Below are 21137 nucleotides of genomic sequence, written 5' to 3' on the forward strand. Positions count from 1 at the left end.
GTCACCTTGCCCTGGTTAAAAGCAGTGGTTCGCGCTTTCAGTTTCACGCGAATGCTGCCATCAATCCACGGTTTCTGGTTTGGGAATGTTTTAATCGTTGCTGTGGGTATTACGTCGCCGATGACTTTCTAATGAACTCGCTTCACCGAATCAGCGTATTCGTCAATGTTGTTGTTGGACGCAATGCGGAACATATCCCAACCCACGTGATCGAAGCAGTCTTGAAGCGTGGAATCAGATTGTTCGGACCAGCGTTGAACAGACCTGAGCGCTGGAGCTTCTTGTTTTAGTTTCTGTTTGTAGGCTGGAAGCAACAAAATGGAGTCGTGGTCAGCTTTTCCGAAAGGAGGGCGGGGGAGGGCCTTATATGCGTCGCGGAAGTTAGAATAACAATGATCCAGGGTTTTACCAGCCCTGGTAGCACAATCGATATGCTGATAGAATTTAGGGAGTTTTGTTTTCAGATTAGCCTTAGCCACAGATTTCCCCCTGTCTGACCCGGGATTCGAACTGGCAAACCTCCAGGTGGCTCACCGCCCAGAAGGTTATTTTCTCCAGTCAATGCTCCATCCAGTTACTGCTACAGGATATGAGTTTATCCCCAATAGGCCTATCAACTATGGGGAGATCCCGCTGAATTGGTAAACCTTGGGAAACTAGTGGAATGACACTGACAACACCATATGATCAACCGATTAGATCACAGGTGTCAAACTCATTCCATGGAGGGCTGAGTGTTTTCTCTCCTCTATTGTACTTGATTGATGAATCAAGGTCACTATTTAGTAAGGAACTCCCAACACCTGGTTATCTATTGCTTAATTGAAAGTAAAAAAACTGCAGACACTAAACCCTCCATGAAATGAGTTTGAAATCCCTGGATTAGATCACATGCAAACCTTTTTTTCCTCACAACTTCCTGGTGCCAAATGCGCTCTATGCAGAATTCGAGGATTGCGTGTCATTTTGCCATCTCTAGCAGCGTTTGTGCTAGTCCTAAATTCAAATCAGAAAAAAAACATTTGGCATCGTTGACATACTAGATTAATCCATAGCCTAAACCGGGGTAAAACAGGAATTCTAACATTAAGTGAATTAAATCAATCATATATGCCTTAATTAACATTGAACACTTCAGTTACGTAGGCTACACTAAACCTTTAATATCTTAAAGGTGTTAGTTTTAAAAAGTAGACCGTCAGAGCGCACTGTTTCAGTTTGCAAACAGGAAGGTAAAGAGTTAATTCTTATACGAAAGGGAAAGCCCCAGTTTCGCGGATTTGGTTATGTGAATGAGAGAGAGAGAGACAGAGTTTACGGACTATTTGATTCGTTGCTATAAAAGAAGGAACATAATAGCCTATTGATTTTCTTCAATTGCCTACTACCTGCAGTTATATTGCAGGTGTGTTACCGTCAGTTAGGTTATTCAAAAGTCTTATTTATCATTCTGAACATTTACTACAAGTCAGTTGTGTGATTTAATTAATTTAAGAAACTTAAATTAGTATCAGTTTACACTAATTTTCTCAAAAGGAACATTTATGGATTTGGAGAATAGCCTCGAGCCATTCTTGTATTGGCATGGCAAATTACATTATTAAACTCCCAATGCAAAACAACATTTGCATATTTTCGTGGAGAAGGAGACTGTGCCTAGGCTATAGAAAACATACATTGAATTGACATTTGAATCACTGCTATGTTTTGAGACGACAAACACCCGAGGCTGATTCCAGGATACTTGATTCGTGTTCATGCCGAGGACCATGACCATGAACGGTCACCAGACTCAACCCACAGCGCCGCTGGATCTGAGCACCACAACGAGGGAGCGTGGGAGCGGCGCCGATAGGACTCCCACCAGCAAAGGTCGCTCCGTCAGTGTAAGAATGCAGTATCCCGCTGCCCCCCTCACCGAGGGTGACTGTCCAAACGGAAATCCCAGCCACACAGTGGAGCCGCTGGAGCATCGTTGTGGAGTATCGTTGATAAAACCTCCTGTGAAAACGGGAAACCCGGCTTTTCTGGAGAAAAAACACTCCCCAGCTGCAACTTCTCACACGCCATTCACTCCGAACCCTGGTGAGAGCAGCACAACAGACACACGAACACAGAACATATCTTCCTCGTGGCTTCCTTTTAGGAAACGTCCATTTCCTTCTGAATGGGAGACGCCGGAACAGTCACGTACCCCACCCGGGAGAGAGGAGCGCTTATCCCCCTACAAAAACAAAGACTTGTGCTGCAGACCGAGTCCTCCAAATATTTTATTAAAGAGCTACGACGATGAGAGCATTGGTACCCTGGCATCGGTCTCACACAGACAATTGTCCGCCGCCAGCGGTTTTGACAATGAACACCAAAGCATCGATCCGGTTCGTTCAATGCAAGCACCCCGTCCTTACTGTAAGTTAGTCGCCCTGGCAAAAGACAAGTGAAAAAATATTCAAATGAAAGTGTACAGGCCATTACATTATTATTCAAAGTTTATCCTATCGCATTTTCAGTTTTTTTTCTCCTAATAGAGCAAAACAAAATGCGTAATCACATCAGACAGTCATGTTATAACTGTATTAATTTGACTATAATCAAAGTTATTGGTTTGAAAGAGAATATACTTCTGAAGTTAGTGGTCATTTGCCTTTGAGTCAGAAACGGATTCTCTCTGTGGAATGTTCCTTCATAGAACTTCGCCAGAGTGAGAGGCCATAGTGTGTGTGTCATTGTGCAGTGATGGTTAGTCCTGCTTTTGAACCCCAGTCATTGAGAAACTGTTTTGCCAGACCTTCCAGCGATAAATGATTTAAAAACTTGCAAAACATGTCAATGGGTCACCTGTAATTTCCTTATTTCATGGCATTGTACCAAACATCTCTCTCTATCTGCCCCCTCCCTCCCTCCCTCTGTCACCCAGATCCCTATCCAGGGTACCCATTCTACTCCTGGCCCAGCAGGTCACCGCTGGTTGTGAACGTGCCTGTCTCTCACCTCCAGTCCTCTCTTTACCCGGGACACACCGAACACCTGCTGGCAGATGTTGCCCTGGCGACGCGCCAAGACAACGATGGCGACACGTATGTTTGTTTTTGAAAACCCTACATGCATTGAACTTCAGTTAGTCTCATGTAGCAGATGGGGCCTAGAGTAGTACTGTTGCCCTATAAGGGTTCCTTACTAACCCTGACTTCCTGCTAGGAGCTATGGACTGGGTTGAGTTCAGTAAGTCATTTTTGTTTTCCATTTCAATATTTTTTTTACATATGACCCTGATAAGTTAGGTATGTGTTGGAGGGAGAGGAGATGTCACACAGTCTTGTTTGTTTGTTTTGGTCTATGATTCACCTGGCTGTGAGGGGTGTTGGTGGTGAGAGAGGAGTGTGCTGTGTGTACCCTTACCCCACCCCACCACATTCTTTACCTTCGTTTCACTTCCTGTCTCTGTAATGATTAATGGAGTCAATTCTCTGCTCTGCTGCTCAGTGACAGTGTCACTGGGTGAGGGGGATTCTGGGATGGAACTTGACCTCTGTGATCTGTACTGTGTGTGTGTGTGTCATGTTCTGTGTCTGTTTGCATTGTTTGTGTGAGTCTTCATATGAGACACAGGCTTGCCTCTGGGAGGCTGGGATGACTATTAGAGTAAGGTGACCAGATAACATCACACAACAAAAAATTACTAAGAAGATTAAAATATCCCATGGAATTATTATTTTTTGTAAAAATATTATTTTTATTTATATCCCTTTTTCTCCCCAATTGGTAGTTACAGTCCTGCCCCATCGCTGCTACTCCCGTACGGATTCGGGACCACTGCACCACTCGGGAGGCCACCAATGGAACTATTTTTAACTATACATTTCCGCTACAGTCCTTTTCAAATACTTTAATTATTTATAACACAGAAATTGATTAACCCCTCAAATGTTTCTTAATTTTAGCCTACCGTGGTCATTTTTGAATCACCCCAGTTTGGTAGCCTATGCTGTTGGAAAGGTTTCCTGGCTATGGGCATGGTTGTTCATGCGGTTGTTACAATGTATCACTGACCAAATGTTCTCATAGAAGGGAGCAAACAAGTTTGATACAAGTGGTGAGACAAATTTTACATTGAAATCTGATTGCATACAGCTTTTGATTACTGAAATATCAGCCTCAATTTAACTTCAGAGTTGCTTTTCTTTCTGGGGGATAATCAGGGACATTTCCAATACTAGTCGGGGACTGTCCCCGGGAAATCGGGGACGTCTGGTCACCTTATGTTAGAGGTTAAGGAGTGGGTGGGGTACATTCAATCACATGTTAATACCAACCTCACGCACCGATGCCCTCTCCGACCTTCAACACCTGAGCACTCACCCGTTCACTGACAGAAATGCGAGGACGATACAAAAACACTCATGTGACTGAAATCATAAGTCCATCCAAGAATGGCATTGCAAAGTCATGTTCCTGTAGTTTAAGTGCTGTGTGTCACTCATTTGCATCCCATCACAACAAACACATGATCGAGAAAGTGCAGACCTGGCTGTGGGTTTCGAGACACAGCAGTTCCGCTTGGGATGATTTCATGTGATATAGAGCCCAGGGACCAGCACTGAAATCAATCAGGAAGAAAACACCTTGCCATTTGATCACAAGATGTTTAAGAAAATGTATCCGTATAAAAGGTCATTTGCATTTCAATGCTCGTTTTTTTTTTTGTGGCTTTAAAAAAAATATACATCTTTAAAATATACATTTTTAAAAAATCAAACAGGACCTAGGCGGTTGTGCTGGGGCTTTTGGGTGCTGTTCTCATGTTTGGGTGTTATTCTTATGAAGTCAAACTACTTGATGAAGTGGTAGACTGTAAAGAAGTACATTTCCCTGGCTGGTACCAACTTGTATTGTGGTCTGTCTGATGAAAAGTTAGATTTCAGCAGAAAGACAGTGCTGCTTCTCAGCCCCCCACCATCCCCAAGTGTGTCTGTGTATGTGCGTGCTTACGTCAATGGGGTGTTAATCCTCAGTTCTCATCGCCTCTGAGCCCCTCAGTTTCGGGAAAACCTCTGAGCGTGCGCCTCTCAATGTGTGACTGCGGTTTTCTCAGGTCTTTCTGTATCTCTCTGTTTTCATTTCTCTGTGTTTTTAAATGAATGAGCTCAAAAACCCAAACATCCGCTCCTCACTTCCTCATTTACCGCTTTTTCTCTCTCTCCCTCCCTCTCTGGGTCTTTATTTCTCTCGCTTTTTCTTTTGATCTTCCCTGCTTATCTCTCATTCTCTCACCCCTCTATCACACACTCCCCTGTTTCTCTCACCCCTGTCTCATTCTCCCTTGTTCATTGTCCTTCTAGCTGCTTGAATGAGAGACAGCTGTGCAGTCAGTGCAGTAACATGGGGACAGTACACAATGTATTTGTGATGGGTATTGTCATGCTTATATAATACAGGTGGGGATGAAGTTTGTTCAGCAGTATATTGCAAACCACATGTATAGTACCCAACAACTTTGGCTCACCGCTATGCTTGGCCAGGGATATGCATCCAATCTATGCAGACATGTAGGTAGGGGAGGGGTCAATAAACTGGAGGAAGTAGCTATAGTGCTGCCATGGCAAAAATCAAATCAAACTTTATTTATATAGCACATTTCTTAGAGGATACATTTGCATTTCAAAGTGCTTAACAAATAAAATGGTAAAACAATAATAAAATAAGTGGACATGAGACTAATTGATTAAAATAAATATTTAAAATAAATATAGAATGGTATACCATTATTTTATTTTTTTATTGTATGACTAAAAGAGCCTTAAAACCTCTAACCTCTTCTCATATGTATCCAATAACGTCCAAGACGGAGCATTTCGTTGTGTCTACCTAACGCATTTCAGAAAAGAATATGGTGCTCTCTAGTGCGCAGCAAAATACTGCCAATATGGCGGACCTGTCACTCCAAAAGCTCTCATTCGGTCTCACATCAAGCTAGACACCTCATTCAACATTCTACTGCCTGTTGACATCTAGTGGAAGGCGTATGAAGTGCATACAGATCCATAAATATAAGGCAATTGAATAGGCAAGGCCTTACACAGACACCCATTTTCAGAATTTTCACTTCCTGTTTGGAAGTTTGCTGCCAAATGAGTTCTGTTTTACTCACAGATATAATTCAAACAGTTTTAGAAACTTCAGAGTGTTTTCTATCCAATAGTAATAATAATATGCATATCGTATGATCTAGAACAGAGTACGAGGCCGTTTAATTTGGGCACGATTTTTTCCCAAAGTGAAAACAGCGCCCCCTATTAAGAAGTTAACCTTTTTAGCCTTGCTTTTACTTATGTCTTAAGATTTTTCTTAAAAATGTCTCCAGTTTCTGAGGCCTGCCCTCAGATCCTCCGGCAATCTGTTCCAAAGGCCAGGACCAAACGTTTTGGTTTTGACCTTTGGAACAACTAAAAGACCAGTGCATTAAAGATCAATCAAAAAACATATCTAAAATGAACAGGCAACCATAAAGGCTATGTCAGGCTCCAGTCTCAGGGTGTCTCATGTGGCTCAGTTGGTAGAGCTTGGTGCTTGTAATGTCAGAGTTGGTTCAATTCCCACTGGGGTCCAGTTTGCAAAAAGTAAGAAATGGATGCATTCTGGCTGCCAACACCTGCTAATGACTTAAATCCTTTTTGAAAAGGACTAAAATGGTTTCTGAAAAGGATGTGTTGTAAGTTGGACTGTGGTGTGTTTCTGGTTCCCTTTTGTTTAATACACCTGTCTTAAAGTCATCGCTCTCTCAGGTGGTCTGATGGCCACAGCAACCCGCATTCCCTCACCTCCCCCCAAACAGGATACCGCATGTATGCCACTGCCAGTCTCTGTGTCACTCAGTGTGTGTTTGAGTGCGGCCCAGCGCTCCTGCGTCAGTGTGCTTTGGGTTATCTGGGGCTGTGGTCTGCTCCACTTCCAGGAACAGGAGAGCGCACAGTTTCATCTTGAGAGAAAGAGAGAGAGAGAGGGGAACCTTGTTCAAGTGTGTGATAATCTCACCATTGCACTGAATGGAGACACCTGTTACTAGGTCAGTTAGGTGTTTGATAGCTTTTTGAGGAATGTTAGGAGAGGCACCTCGCAAATACTCATCTTTTTAATCAGAACTGTTGCCATCCTCATTGTGCTGCAATAATGCATGTTTGTCGTCTACTCACATACTCCACAAATACATGTTTACTACGTGACGAAAAGACTGCTGCATATTCATTAATTCTGCTTCCTCACTGCATGGGAGAACCTAGTCAGTTTTTTGATGGATTACCTATTATCACTGTAATCACTTGAGTGCTAATGTTGATCTGGTGGGTTTTTTAGGTAAATGAAGACGGTAATGAAGTGCCTCTACTGTGAGCTCCAGAAGGACTTAGCTCTAGGCTATTTGCGCAAGGGATAAGTAGTAATCAGGTACGCTTATTTTATGATGTTTTTACCGGATCAGAGCATGACATTTTTTCCCCCTTTCATGCTGAGTGGTTATCGAAGAGTGCTGAAAATATTTTTCAAATAGGCTAAGTTGAGGGTGACCTTGATATTCTCAATGGATGTAAAAACAGACTTAGTTTACTCACTGTTTGAGGTGAAGAAAAAATTACTTTCAGAAGTTCTACTGTGGTGGTGAGGTAAGACAATCAGAAATACTATCAGATCCCCAAATGGGCACATTTATAGGCCTACATTTGCGCGCAGACCAGGTAGCCTAGGCCTACTTGTATGTATAATCAGGTGCTCGTCCTTACCCAATATTGACTGAAGCGCTACAAATTACAATGAGTAAATTGACAACTCCTAAATGGAATGAAATAAACCAAAACATGTTCCTCAGAAGTGTAGCCTAGGTTGTGCGTTCCTCAAACAACGTGTCCACTCTGACAATGAGAATGGTAAAAGACTGTAGTAATAATATATTGAATGCATTGAACAAAAATTACCATAAAACATTGTAGACTAGAAATTAGYGAAATTAAAGGTAAATGTACTACTGGTGATACTAATGAGCAATCCCCGCGGCCTCCGGAATGGATTAGTCCACTGAGACAGATGTGAATCCGACAAGTTTCTTTTGCCATAATTTTTATTTTATATTGCTCAACTAAAAAAATGTTGGTCGACCAACAGCCTATCGACCAAACAATCAACAAGTCGACTAAATGGGGTCAGCCCTACAACAGATACACTTGTGAACGTGGTCAGGGGTATTTGTACGGTGTGTGGTGATGGGTGGTTCTCACTTACCGGAAAGGGGAGCTTTGAGGAAAGAACCGACATACACGGCCAAACACAAGTTCTGCTTTTCACACTGATCAGACGGCTGAGTGGCTTCACTGTGCTGTATGGCCGTTAGTCAGGTCAGATTGCGAGAGAGGAGCATCAACACTGTCACACGTTTTATTGTTATGAGACTGTCTTGTGGTCATCTTCAGTTGCACCAGTCACCACCGTGCCGGTTAGAACTACACTTGTATGGAGATGGGTTTCAATTACAAAGACAAACTGTCATCCCTATTGTGTCTGTGAAAGATTTGTTTACTCAAGTTGAATAAGAAATGAGGAAAACAAGGTTGTATTGGCTATGGTTTGTTGACATGTTTTGGTCTGTGTTACACTAGCTACACGGATGAGATGGCTGGTTGTGATTGGTTAGAACTGCCTTCTGCATTGACATCAGTCAAACACCCACCTCCAAACCTCAGGCTCTGTATAATGTTACCACATATCTCCACACCTGTGCTATGCATTGTACGTGTTGTGTTGTGATTGTTTTGTGAAAGATGCATCCATCCAGCCACTCTGTGTGTGTGAATATGAAGGTCTACGGTGACACAGGTTGATCAGAGATGAATCATGTCTCAATGATCAGTCTGTATTAGTAATATACTGCCCTGTATAACACAATATACTCCTAATGCATAATGTTAGGTTGAATTACTCATAAGTGCAGGTAGGCACGCACCTGTCTTCAAGAGAGGCAGTTCTGAGATCCACCCAAGGCCGTATGCTGATAAGTGTTCTGTTAGGACTTGCCTTAATCAAGCTCAGAAAGAATGTAATATTTCAGCTTGGCACCCAAATATTACTTTAGCTGTCAAGTCCATCTCTCTCTGCCTGGCAAAACAGAGCTAAGCTGTATGACCTCTCCCTATCTCTCACACGAGCCCTCCAACATAAGTTGTGAATTCTTTTTAATTAAAAAAAAACCTGTTTAATTTGTTGATGCTAAGGGCATTGTTGGCTCAAGCTATGGACTAGTACTACAATTTCTACTGAACAAAAATACAAACGCAACATGCAACAATTTCAAATATTTTACCGAGTTACAGTTCATATAAGGAAATCAGTCAATTGAAATAAATGTATTAGGCCCTAATCTATGAATTTCACATGACTGGGAATACAGATACGCATTTGTTGGTCACAGATACCTTAAAGGTAGAAGCGTGGATCAGAAAACCAGTCAGTATCTGGTGTGACTACGATTTGCCTCGTGCAGCGCAACACATCTCCTTCAGAGTTGATCAGGCTGTTGATTGTGGCCTGTGGAATGTTGTTCCACTCCTCTTCAATGTCTGTGCGAAGTTGCTGGATATTGGCGAGAACTGGGACACAATTTTATTTTTTATTTTACCTTTATTTAACCAGGTAGGCTAGTTGAGGACAAGTTCTCATTTACAACTGTGACCTGGCCAAGATAAAGCAAGGCAGTGCAACACAAACAACAGCACCGAGTTACACATGGAATAAACAAACAGTCAATAATACAATAGAAAAAGTATATATACAGTGTGTGCAAATGAGGTAGGATAAGGGAGGTAAGGCAATAAATAGGCCATAGTGTTGAAATAATTATAATATAGCAATTAAACACTGGAGTGATAGATGCACAGAAGATGAGTGTGCAAGTAGAGATACTCGGGTGCAAAGGAGTAAAAATAAATAACAGTATGGGGATGAGGTAGTTGGATGAGCTATTWACAGATGGGCTATGTACAGGTGCAGTGATCTGTGAGCTGCTCTGACAGCTGGTGCTTAAAGTTAGTGAGGGAGATATGAGTCTCCAGCTTCAGTGATTTTTTTTTTTGCAGTTCGTTCCAGTCATTGGCAGCAGAGAACTGGAAGGAGAGGCAGCCAAAGGAGGAATTGGCTTTGGGGGTGACCAGTAAAATATACCTGCTGGAGCGCGTGCTACGGGTGGGTGCTGCTATGGTGACCAGTGAGCTGAGATTTACCTAGCAAAGACTTATAGATGACCTGGAGCCAGTGGGTTTAGCGACGAATTTGAAGTGAGGGCCAGCCAAGGAGAGCATACAGATRGCAGTGGTGGGTAGTATATGGGGCTTTGGTGACAAAACAGACGATGTCGTACACATCGATCCAGAGCATCCCAAACATGCTCTATGGGTGACATGTCTAGTGAGAATGCAGGCCATGGAAGAACTGGGACATTTTTAGCTTCCAGGAATTGTGTACAGATCTTTGCGACATGGGGCATTATCATGCTGAAACATGAGGTGATGGCGGCGGATAAATGGCACGACAATGGGACTCAGTATCATGTCACGGTATCTCTGATTATTCAACTTTTCATTGATAAAATTCAATTGTGTTTGTTGTCCGTAGCTTATGCCTGCCCATACCGGGGAGGCAGATAGCATAGTGGTTAGAGCGTTGGACTAGTAACCGAAAGGTTGCAAGATTGAATCCCCGAGCTGACAAGGTAAAAATCTGTCATTCTGCTCCTGAACAAGGCAGTTAACCTACTGTTCCTAGGCCGTCATTGTAAGTACGAATTTGTTCTTAACTGACTTGCCTAGTTAAATAAAGGTTAATAAAAAAAATACCATAACCCCACCGTCACTCCATTTACAACATTGACATCAGCAAACCACTCGTCCACACAACACCATACACGTTATGAGGTTGGTTGGACATACTACCAAATTACGTTGGTGGCTTATGGTAGAGAAATGAACATTCAATTCTCTGGCAAAAGCTCTGGTGAACATTCCTGCAGTCTGCATACCAGTTGCATGCTCCCGTGGCACTGTGCCACACCCGTGGCACTGTGTTGTGACAACTGCACATTTTAGTCGCCTTTTATTGTCCCAAGCAAAAGGTGCCCATATCAAATTTTATTTGTCACATGCGCCAACTACAACAGGTGTAGACCTTACCGTGAAATGCTTACTTACAAGCCCYTAACCAACAGTACAGTTCAAGAAATAGAGTTAAGAAAATATTTACTAAGGTAAAAATAAAAAGTTACACAGTTGAATTACATAACAATAACGAGGCTATATACAGGAGGCACCGGTACTGAGTAAATATGTAGGGGTAGCAGCAGTGTAAAAACAAAGGGGGGGGGGGCGGTGTCAATGTTAATAGTTCGGGTGGCCATTTGATAAATTGTTCAGCAGTCTTATAGCTTGGGGGTAGAAGCTGTTAAGGAGCCTTTTGGACATAGACTTGGCGCTCCGGTACCGCTTGCCATGCAGTAGCAGAGAGAACAGTCTATGACTAGGGTGACTGGAGTCTTTGACAATTTTTTGGGCCTTTCTCTGACACCGCCTGGTATATAGGTCCTGGATGGCAGGAAGCTTGGCCCAAGTGATGTATTGAGCCGTACGCACTACCCTATGTAGCGCCTTACGGTCAGATACTGATCATCCTGTTTAATCAATCCCACACTTGTCACGTGGATGGATTATCTTGGCAAAGAAGAAATACCCACTGACAGGGATGTAAACAAATGTGTAAAGAATTTGAGAAATAAGATTTTGGAACATTTCTTGGATCTTTAATTTCAGCTCATGGAACTTTACATGTTGTGTTTATATTTTTGTTCAGTGTAGTTATGTGGAGGAATGTATGACATAACTCACAACTCTTTGAAAGAGGATGACAAATGTTTTGTCTCAGGACATAACATTTGTATTGTGTAGGCTTGCAGCACGTACCATTTGTGACCAGTGTTTAAAAAGCCAACAAGGTAGATGCTGGAGATTTAAAAAGGTTTTCTGCTAAATTTGTTTTGTATTAGAGCTGTCTTTGAGCAATGCATGAAAGATGGTCTCTGTGTGTAGGCCTACCTATTTTCTTTATCTTCCATTTCCTCTTTGCAGTATGCAAATATGTTGTTACTCATCTCCTCAGACTGTCTTTAGTTGTATGTGCAGTAGGTAGACATGCCAAACACCAATATGTTCTTTAGTCTGTTGTAACTCTGTTTAATGGACAACAGATCAGGAAGTAGACAAAAAAAAGTACATTACCGTAAATTTGTGCTAACCCAAATTCTCAGTGAAGGTACTTTTAAATCATTCTCTCAAAATGTCCCTACCCAATTTCCTGTCATAACCTTTTTTCTCTTGTTCTGCATTTACGATTGATATTCATTGGAGGAAGCTGAAAGACATGAAAACACACAGAAAGCCCCTAATAGAGACCGTAGTTCTAATGGTTTAATGGTGATTATCTTCCCCAATACAGAGGGCTGTGCCATTGTCACACAACAGGAAATTACACCAAACCAAACGAGTTTACTGAAATTAGCTTCTGATAATATATTTTTTCAAGAACTCCTGTCATTCTTCCTTATTCCTATGTTTGACCTCTGTTCTTTCACTTTACATACCATATAAATAGCAGTTTCCTAGTCACCTTGATCAGTTTAACAGGCTTTGTAATGAGTCACCCACCACACTGCTCTCCTCTCAGCCTAACTGTCAGTTGTGGAGAATCAGGTCATAGGTCAAGTGAAGTTGGCCAATACTCGGTCATTCAGTAATATATAGGTTATGGGTTAGCCTGAATTTGTCAAAACATATTGTAGGCTTGTGTAAACTTTCTACTGCAATTGTGTAACGGTTTTACACACAGCCAGCCAGCCATCACATGCCAGTTAGTGTGTCAGTCAGTTTGTAGTCCGTAGGATTTCTCTGGCTTAAAGGTTAGTCGGGGTTTCTGTGTCAGGACATATCAGCAGCCACTTTACAATCATGCTGGAGTTGTGTTAAAAGAATGTGTGTGTCAATTTATTTTGTGCATTTATTGGTTTAAATATCAGAATTTGTGTGTGGAAGAATGTTTTATTTTTTTGTGTAGTTTTGACTTGGGGGTGTGTGTGTTACAGGGCTCTTCACATAGCAGTGGTGCAGGGGCAGGACGCTCAGATCCAAAGAATGATCCTTCTCCTGGGACTGGTTCACACAGACCTGGACATCTACAACAACCTGAGACAGGTGAGATACATGCACGAGCACACACAGCTGTGTTTTCAGAAATGTCAGGAGTTTTTGGAGTGTAAAAATCATATTTTCCCTAACCCCAAAACTCTTAAGCTTAAAAGAGCATTTGTTTTCCTACCTTTTCAGGACATTACAGTGAAATGTTAGGACATTGGGGTCCTGATAATATAGGAAAACATGTACGCACACACACACCTGCCACTCACTGCAGACTTCAGAGCACAATAAGGAAAGGTGTGAAAGAGGAAGTCCTTGATTTCCTCCTCACCCAGCTTCTTTACCGTACACAGACACCTCTCGGCTGCCGGTTATCAGAAGAAATGTACAGTTTCTGGTTACCTGTGCATAACGCAGGCCGAAGTCACACGCGCAAGCCTATTGCTTGGAAGGATGTGCTATGATTGGTATCCTTTGTTCAGGGCTGTGTGTTCTGAAGGGATGTTGATTTGTGGRCTGTTCTCTTTTCTGTTGGGTTCCATCTTCTGCACCTTTCCCAGTCCATCAATGCCCCATGGCCTTTTCCCATCACTTTCAAATGAGTCCTCTTCCTCCCTCCAGCGTGCCACCACGCCCTGTCAATGCCACATTCCCTCTGCAGCTGTTAGTCTGCCTAATCACCCCAGAGAAGTCACCCTGAACCCTTCATACACACACAACTGGGGTTTCAGACAACACATTCCTCACTTACCAGAAATAATGTCGGTACCATTTGTTGTGTGTTCTCACCATTGAGGTGAGACTGAGGCATTTACAGTGATATCCTGTCTGTAGTGCATAGTCTAGCAGACAGGCTCTATACGTTCGTGCCATGTGAGGAGCCAGGGGGAGATTTCAGTCCAGGCTGAGACAGATGCTTGCCACGATGTGACTACCAGATAGGGTCGTTTGTTATCTAGCACAGACCTATTGCCAAGCCTGAGAACCCATTTTCTAATTGTTTATTAGATTTGGCAGTGATAATTACAAAGTAAATGACTATATAGGATAGTCTGTAATCCCAAATAAAAATCTTAAACACACTCCACAATACTTTTACATAAAGCCTGCCAAGCTCTTTTGACAATGCCAGATAATCATACTATGTCAGCAAAAAAACTACTTTCTCTAGCAGTTCAATATGTGTTGTGCAGTCCAAACAATACTTCAGTGGTCACTTTAATTAAACGGCTCGACAGAGTTAATATCAGTACTGAGTTGCATGTGCACATTGTGCGACTACCAGATCAGCTGCAGCACTGGTGCTATGAAACAGCTGTTTGATACTCCCACACTGTCACTACTACTAACCAAACACTGACATCTACTAGCTGGTGCACTTCCCAATTCTCTCTGGCCAATGCTACTCCCATGTTAAGTTATGCAGATTCCCTGGAAACTGTTCAGATATTGCAAATGAATGACCATGTCCTTAACACTACCGTTGCCACTTTGTACATTATGCTTTGTGTGTGTATGCTTGTGGCATGCAGTGTATTGTGTGAGGATTCTACAGTGCATGTGTATGTGCACTTAGTATCCTCATTCTGAGAAGTCACATGATCCCCCCCCTGCTCTGCACTGTTTCAACATAAGTTGTTGCTGAGGTTTAGAGGGTAGAATCAGGGACTTTCCCTTTCTGCGCTAGTCTGTCTCTCTCCCTCTGATCTTATCTCAGTACATTGTGAGTTGACCCCTCCTATTGCATAAATTATGCAAAATAACTAGCAGAATGAGCTCTTCCATGGTATGTTAAGGGCCTTTGTTAGTCTTTCCTGGGAAGTTGCACAACTATAACATTAACAGGTCATACCAGGAAGTACACCCTATGCACACCTTTAGTTTCTCATATTGTTTTTACCTCCTCCTCCTCCTGTTCTTTGTATCCTTGTCTGGCACACACCCACCCATTCAAGGCTTTTCCTCATACCTAGAACTCTCCCCTCCACTCCTCTGTTCTTCTGGTTTATCCACTCATTTCATTGGAATGTAACTCTGTGGATACACAGCCAGCAGGGGAGAGGGAAGGGATTTTCCCTCTTATTCCGTCTTTCCCCTTGCCTATACTGCTTCCAGCTATTCCTCTCCCTGGCTTTCTTGCCCTATGCTCCCCCTTCTCTCCGTCCCCACACTCTGCCCCTCTTATCTGTGCTGTTTTTGTTTGTCCTTCTGGAATGGTTTACAGGAAGCTAGTACTAAACTCAATGAACTTGAGTGTTTTTGGACCATGATAAAAGCTTTGATTTGGCCTTTGATTAAGTATTGTGACATGTTGATGGTTACGTCCTTTACGGCTTCATGTTCAGGGACATTCTAGGAAGATCAAGATGACTGAGTCAGACTGTTGGTAGTTCATGGGAGGTCAAACACTAGGGTGTGTGTGATCAGTCATGAGTAACTGACGATTCAGGGAAATAGAAGTGTTTTCTCAGGAAGTGAAGGCATTGAGACATTGGAGGCATTTCACCAGTGTTTCCTCCCACCAGTGCTTTGGTATTTTACTGCTGTTCTTTACTGTAACATATCCCCDCCCCCCCCCCCACACACACACTGTAAATATGTGCTTTTCCTGAATCAAAAGTGAAACTAAATTATCATCCTGACCACTGAGATTGTTCAGTATGATTAATGATAGATTCCAGATCAAGTGACTTCCCTAAACCCTTTCTGCAGACCACTGACAAAGTTAACATTTATCAAATCAGGTTTTATGAATTAATTCATCATTGGCCATCTCTGGAAGATCCTGGATTGCTCAAGTGCTTTCAGTAAACCCGTCTAGGGATTTGAATCTGCAATCCCCTGCATAGTGGTATGTCTCTGGAATCACCTGGGTCGGGTCCCGGGCTTTCCTACACAACATGGTCTGTTCCTGACACCAAAACAGGTTTAACCTTATCATTGATCACATTCGACCTGGTTCGAAACAGCATTAGTTCTTTCAAATACTTTAGGTGCACCTAATTTTGAAACAAGAAAAAACATTTATGGGGCTGTATCTTCATCTCCTAGCGGTTTTGTATTTTGGACTTTGATGGTGTGTTTACCATCCCGTGTGGTGTTCATCTTTGTCTGCCGATGTCTAATGCTGATAAAGCCAGAAAGCCCTCTGTGCCCTGACTGGGCGGCTCTGGTTTGTTTGGGGACGCATGCCCAACCTTATCTAGCCCATTGTTTATAAGCTCTTGTGACCTTCCCCCTGCAGAACAGGATGGAGATGAAATACCATTAACAGGAGTAATACACTATTCTTCCTCCGCTCTTGTTAAAGAAAAAATGGTTTACCTCATTTATAAACCGTGCGTATGTTCAAAATATACCCGCAAACATGCGTTCACGCAAAAGTTGGCATTTATAATTTATGACTCCGCAAACTTTAGACCATGTGTATGCACATTTTCTAGTGGTTGAAGTATTGCATTGCAAGCAGGCAAGTAGATTAGTATTATGATGGACACGCTTATTCATAACAATAAACAAGTTAATAACAAGATGCAATCATTTGCCTTTAGTGAGAATCTATTTAATTTATCTTTACATTTTAAAATAATTAGAAATGGGCATCTAATTCCTGGGCTATTATTTTTCACTTCCATGATCATTGCATAAAAAATCCCTCACCTTTTCTGTGATGGTTTAATACTCACGAGGTAGCATAGGCCTACAAGGAGAAAGAGTAAGGGGGCACACAACCAGGAAACATGCGTGCGCCAAGTTTATAAATCTCAATATTTTTGTGCGTGTGCAGTCTTTTCATAAATAGTGACTGCAGATATTTAGTGTGAAATTTACAGTTGAGGCCCCTGGTTTTCAAATGTTCTTGTTTAATGATTGTCTAAAGATACATTTTCTATCTCCCTCTTTCTCAGACTCCTCTTCATCTGGCTGTGATTACCCATCAGGCCCACCTGGTGGGGGCGTTGCTGCGTGCGGGTGCTGACCCGCAGGCTCTGGACCGTAACGGTCAGACAACGGTCCACCTCTGCTGTGAACACGGCCAGCAGGCCTGCCTCTCTGTGGTCCTTTCCCATCCCTCCATCTTGACTTGCCTGGAGGTCAGGAACTATGAGGGTAAGTTACTACTGCTACTAAATTGGCCTCAATTCCGTTTCAATTGAGACAATTCAGGGGATTAATTTAAATAAAATTCATAAATTCCCCTTAGACTGTCAATTAGGTCACATTGGAATGTTATAGCAGAAACAGCCAGCTCCTTTGTGGTAGTCATGCCAGACATGACTAAAACAATAGATCTAGGATGTATACTACTACCCTAAATAAAGCCAGTAACCCCCCCCCACAATGTTTACAACATTCATACATAATGTATAGGAATTCCCATATTCATGTGGGAATATTTCTGAGTTGCGACACAGATACTAACGTTATATGTAGCACACATTATCCCCCGTTTGACTCATGCTGTGGGTCCCATGGTGGTGGGTGTGTGAGGCAGAGAGGGGAATAGGGCATTTCCTGCTGTTGTGGTCTGTATGCCAGTGTGACAAGTCTGGGCACAGCCTGGTTTGCCTTGTACTCAAAACAGCAGAAAACCCCTAGAATACACATGGGCTCTGGAGCGTGTTCGCGTGTGATTCTCTCCCTAACTGCTTATCGCCCCCCCCTCTCTCCAGGCCTATCCCCTCTCCACCTAGCTGTACAGGGTGGACACAAGGAGCTGGTCAGAATGCTGCTGGATGCTGGGGCGGACATCAACGCTATGGTCAGTCACCTTCCTCCCCTACCTAACTCTCCATCTCTCCCCTTAATGCTGGGCCATTTCAAATGGGCTTTGAGTTATTCTGGCATACTGAACCTACTGCATCATCCAATTACTCAATACCAGGTAATACTCAGATTAATTCCTGTTCCACTTTACAGAGTGTCCCCATTTCTCCTCTCTCTAAGCAGGACATCAAGAGTGGCCACAGTCCTCTCATACACGCAGTAGAGAACCACAATATGGACATGGTGCACTTCCTCATAGAGGTAAGGCTACGTGTGTTGTATGTGACTCAGCTGTTCTAAGTCAGCTCATCTATATTTAAAATGGTCTGTAGATCCTCCCCTGTTCCCCTTTAGGTTTATCTTTCCTTTCTGGGAAGATGCTTTACAAGAAAAATGTTCAAAGTGATTCGGTTTAGTTACACATCGCCATCCAAGACTGACCGTGTTACTTATTTTTACATCTTCTCAACAATCTCCCGCTTCCTCTCTCCCTGCCCCCTCCTCATCAGAATGACTGTAATGTGAATGGCCAGTCGTACAGTGGGAACACGGCCCTGCACTGTGCCTGTGGGCGAGGCCAGGTAGACACAGCCAGGCTGCTACTGAAGAACAGAGCCGACAGCAGTGTGAAGAACTACCACAATGACACCCCCGCGATGGTGGCCAATAACAAGAAGGTGAGGGAGGAGAAAATGAATGCACTGGATCTATGGCAGAGGATCTTTCTCTCTGTTTCACACCAATCAATAGCTTTATACATGGGTTAACCTCTATGGGATATGTGGGACGGTAGCGTCCCACCTGGCCAACATCCAGTGAAAATGCAGAGCGCCAAATTCAAATAAATTACTATAAAAATTTAACTTTCYTGAAATCACACATTCAATATACCAAATTAAAGCTACACTTGTTGTGAATCCAGCCAACGTGTCAGATTTCAAAAATGCTTTACGGCGAAAGCAAACAATGCTATTATCTGAGGATAGCACCTCAGCTAACAATCACAGACCATCATATTTCAACACTCCCGGCTCGACACAAAACGCAGAGATAAAGATATAATTCATGCCTTACCTTTGACGAGCTTCTTCTGTTGGCACTCCAATATGTCCCATAAACATCACAAATGGTCCTTTTGTTRGATTAATTCCGTCGATAAACGTCCATTTATTTGGCGCGTTTGATTCAGAAAAACACCGGTTCCAACTTGCACAACGTGACTACAAAATATCTCAAAAGTTACCTGTAAGCTTTGTCCAAACATTTCAAACTACTTTAGGTATTTTTTAATGTAAATAATCGATAAAATTGAAGACGGTATGATCTGTGTTCAATACCGGAGGAAAACAATGTGTAGCATGCTTTCTGGTCACATGCCTCTAACAAACAGTACACTTCACTGGAGCCTCATTCTGAACATGGCTACTTCTTAATTTCTCAAAGGAAAAACCTCAACCAATTTCTAAAGACTGTTGACATCCAGTGGAAGCGATAGGAACTGCAGGAAGGTCCCTTAGAAATCTGTATTCCCAATGAAAACCCATTGAAAAGAGTGACCGCCAAAAGAAAAAAATCTGAATGGTTTGTCCTCTGGGTTTTGCCTGCCAAATAAGTTCTGTTATAGTCACAGACAATTTCAAACAGTTTTAGAAACTTCAGAGTGTTTTCTATCCAATACTACTAATAATATGCATATATTAGCATCTGGGACTGAGTAGGAGACAGTTTACGCTGGGCACGCTTTTCATCCAAACGTGAAAATGCTGCCCCCTATCCTAGAGAAGTTAAATGAACGATAGTGTGGACATAGGACTGAACTAATCCTTGTGGGTGCMTCCCTCTAGTGGCTGTACCTAATAATGATTTTCTTGTCATCACAACAACAAACTGTACCAACAATAAAACACAAATAATCTAAGGAATGCGATCACTCAGTAGCAGGCCCCACAGATGCAGTGAACTCACTAGTTGTCATTGCAGCACTGTTAATGTGTGTCCTCAGGTAACCTAACCCTTTAGATCGCTGTCCTCAGGTAACAGATGTACTACGAGGGAAGGGCTCCAGAAACCAGCAGCCCAAAGCTCAGTGTGTACCAGCCTCACCACACAGGAYCACACCCCAGTCACAGAACAGAGGTAATGGTGAGACGAGCACGTATTTTGATGTGCATCATGCATTCGGGCACACAGTTAACTCATCACATCCCTCCTCTGTCCCCAGGTTCTCCATCTCCCAGCCTAGGCCTTTCACCATTGGCCACTCCTACAGCTTCGCCTCTTCACTGCAGCTCGTCCCATTCCCCCAGGGCACCTCCCACTCCCTCTCCTCACAGCCAATCAGCAGAGAGCCTGTCAGGCCGTCAGTCTCCAATGAAGATCCGGGAGAGCGAGCAGCTGCCGGTGAGGCTCGACTCTAACAGGATGACTGCAGTGGACATCAGCCTGGCCCAGAGAAGGTCCCACAGCTACCCTCCAGCAATGCACCACCAGTCCCCCATCACTGATGCTCCTATAGGACATTTACTAGCCTACTACTCCCCTGGAGTCCAGAGACATCTTTATCCAGAGCCTCCCTTTATCCTCCTCCACACCAACATCCCTTACCCAGCCACTGTCTCTACTGCCTCCCAAATGACCCCTGGCCAATCCCGGCCCTCCAGCCAATGCAGTGACCAATCAGATGTCTCCATCATGAGTGTCAGCAGCAGCATGGGCAAAGGTAACAGTTGACAAAGAGGTGCGCTTTCAGTGTCCCTGCTGAGTTAGGTTCCACCACTGTTTGAGTTATTGGTTGGTGACTAGAAGGACTTGAGCTTGAAACAAGAAGATAGTTTGTTTACTACTGTTGGACTATAGAGCCTATGCCAGTATGATTATGTACCTCTAGATCTCAGCTGGATGTATTTGTCATGTGACTGCATTAGTCTCCTTACAAATCCACATGCAATGAAACCTACACTGGAAGAATGAACGTTATTGCAGTTTCCTGAATAGACTTAATTCAGAACTGTTATCACCGTGTGTGATGGGCTGTTTGGAAACTGGAGTTCTTGAATGCTGTCACCTTAATTGAAATTCATGATGCTTTTTCTTTTCTGGTTTACTTTGAATAATATGTATAATTGATAAATATTTTTCTACATTAAGTTATTTTCC

The 21137-nt window shown here is 42.9% G+C and overlaps 1 protein-coding gene across 3 annotated transcripts; it reads left to right on the top strand.

Moving 5' to 3' along the window:
• The first annotated feature begins 898 nt into the window (after positions 1-898).
• Positions 899-21131, top strand: bcl3 (BCL3 transcription coactivator). Of its 3 annotated transcripts, none has more exons than XM_023980062.2 (9): positions 899-2409; positions 2918-3077; positions 13163-13271; positions 17123-17324; positions 17888-17976; positions 18162-18242; positions 18491-18658; positions 20015-20117; positions 20203-21131. In XM_023980062.2, the coding sequence occupies exons 1-9, from the start codon at positions 1758-1760 to the stop codon at positions 20709-20711; spliced, it is 2073 nt and encodes a 690-aa protein (XP_023835830.1). In that variant the 5' UTR covers positions 899-1757; the 3' UTR covers positions 20712-21131. The 3 variants fall into 3 exon arrangements, with proteins under 3 accessions (XP_023835830.1, XP_023990672.1, XP_023835831.1); XM_024134904.2 differs by having other exon boundaries at positions 899-2085; XM_023980063.2 differs by having other exon boundaries at positions 900-2409; positions 18165-18242.
• The last annotated feature ends 6 nt before the right edge of the window (positions 21132-21137 follow it).

This window comes from Salvelinus sp. IW2-2015, linkage group LG35 (genome assembly GCF_002910315.2).
Source record: "Salvelinus sp. IW2-2015 linkage group LG35, ASM291031v2, whole genome shotgun sequence".
Lineage (NCBI taxonomy): Eukaryota > Metazoa > Chordata > Actinopteri > Salmoniformes > Salmonidae > Salvelinus > Salvelinus sp. IW2-2015.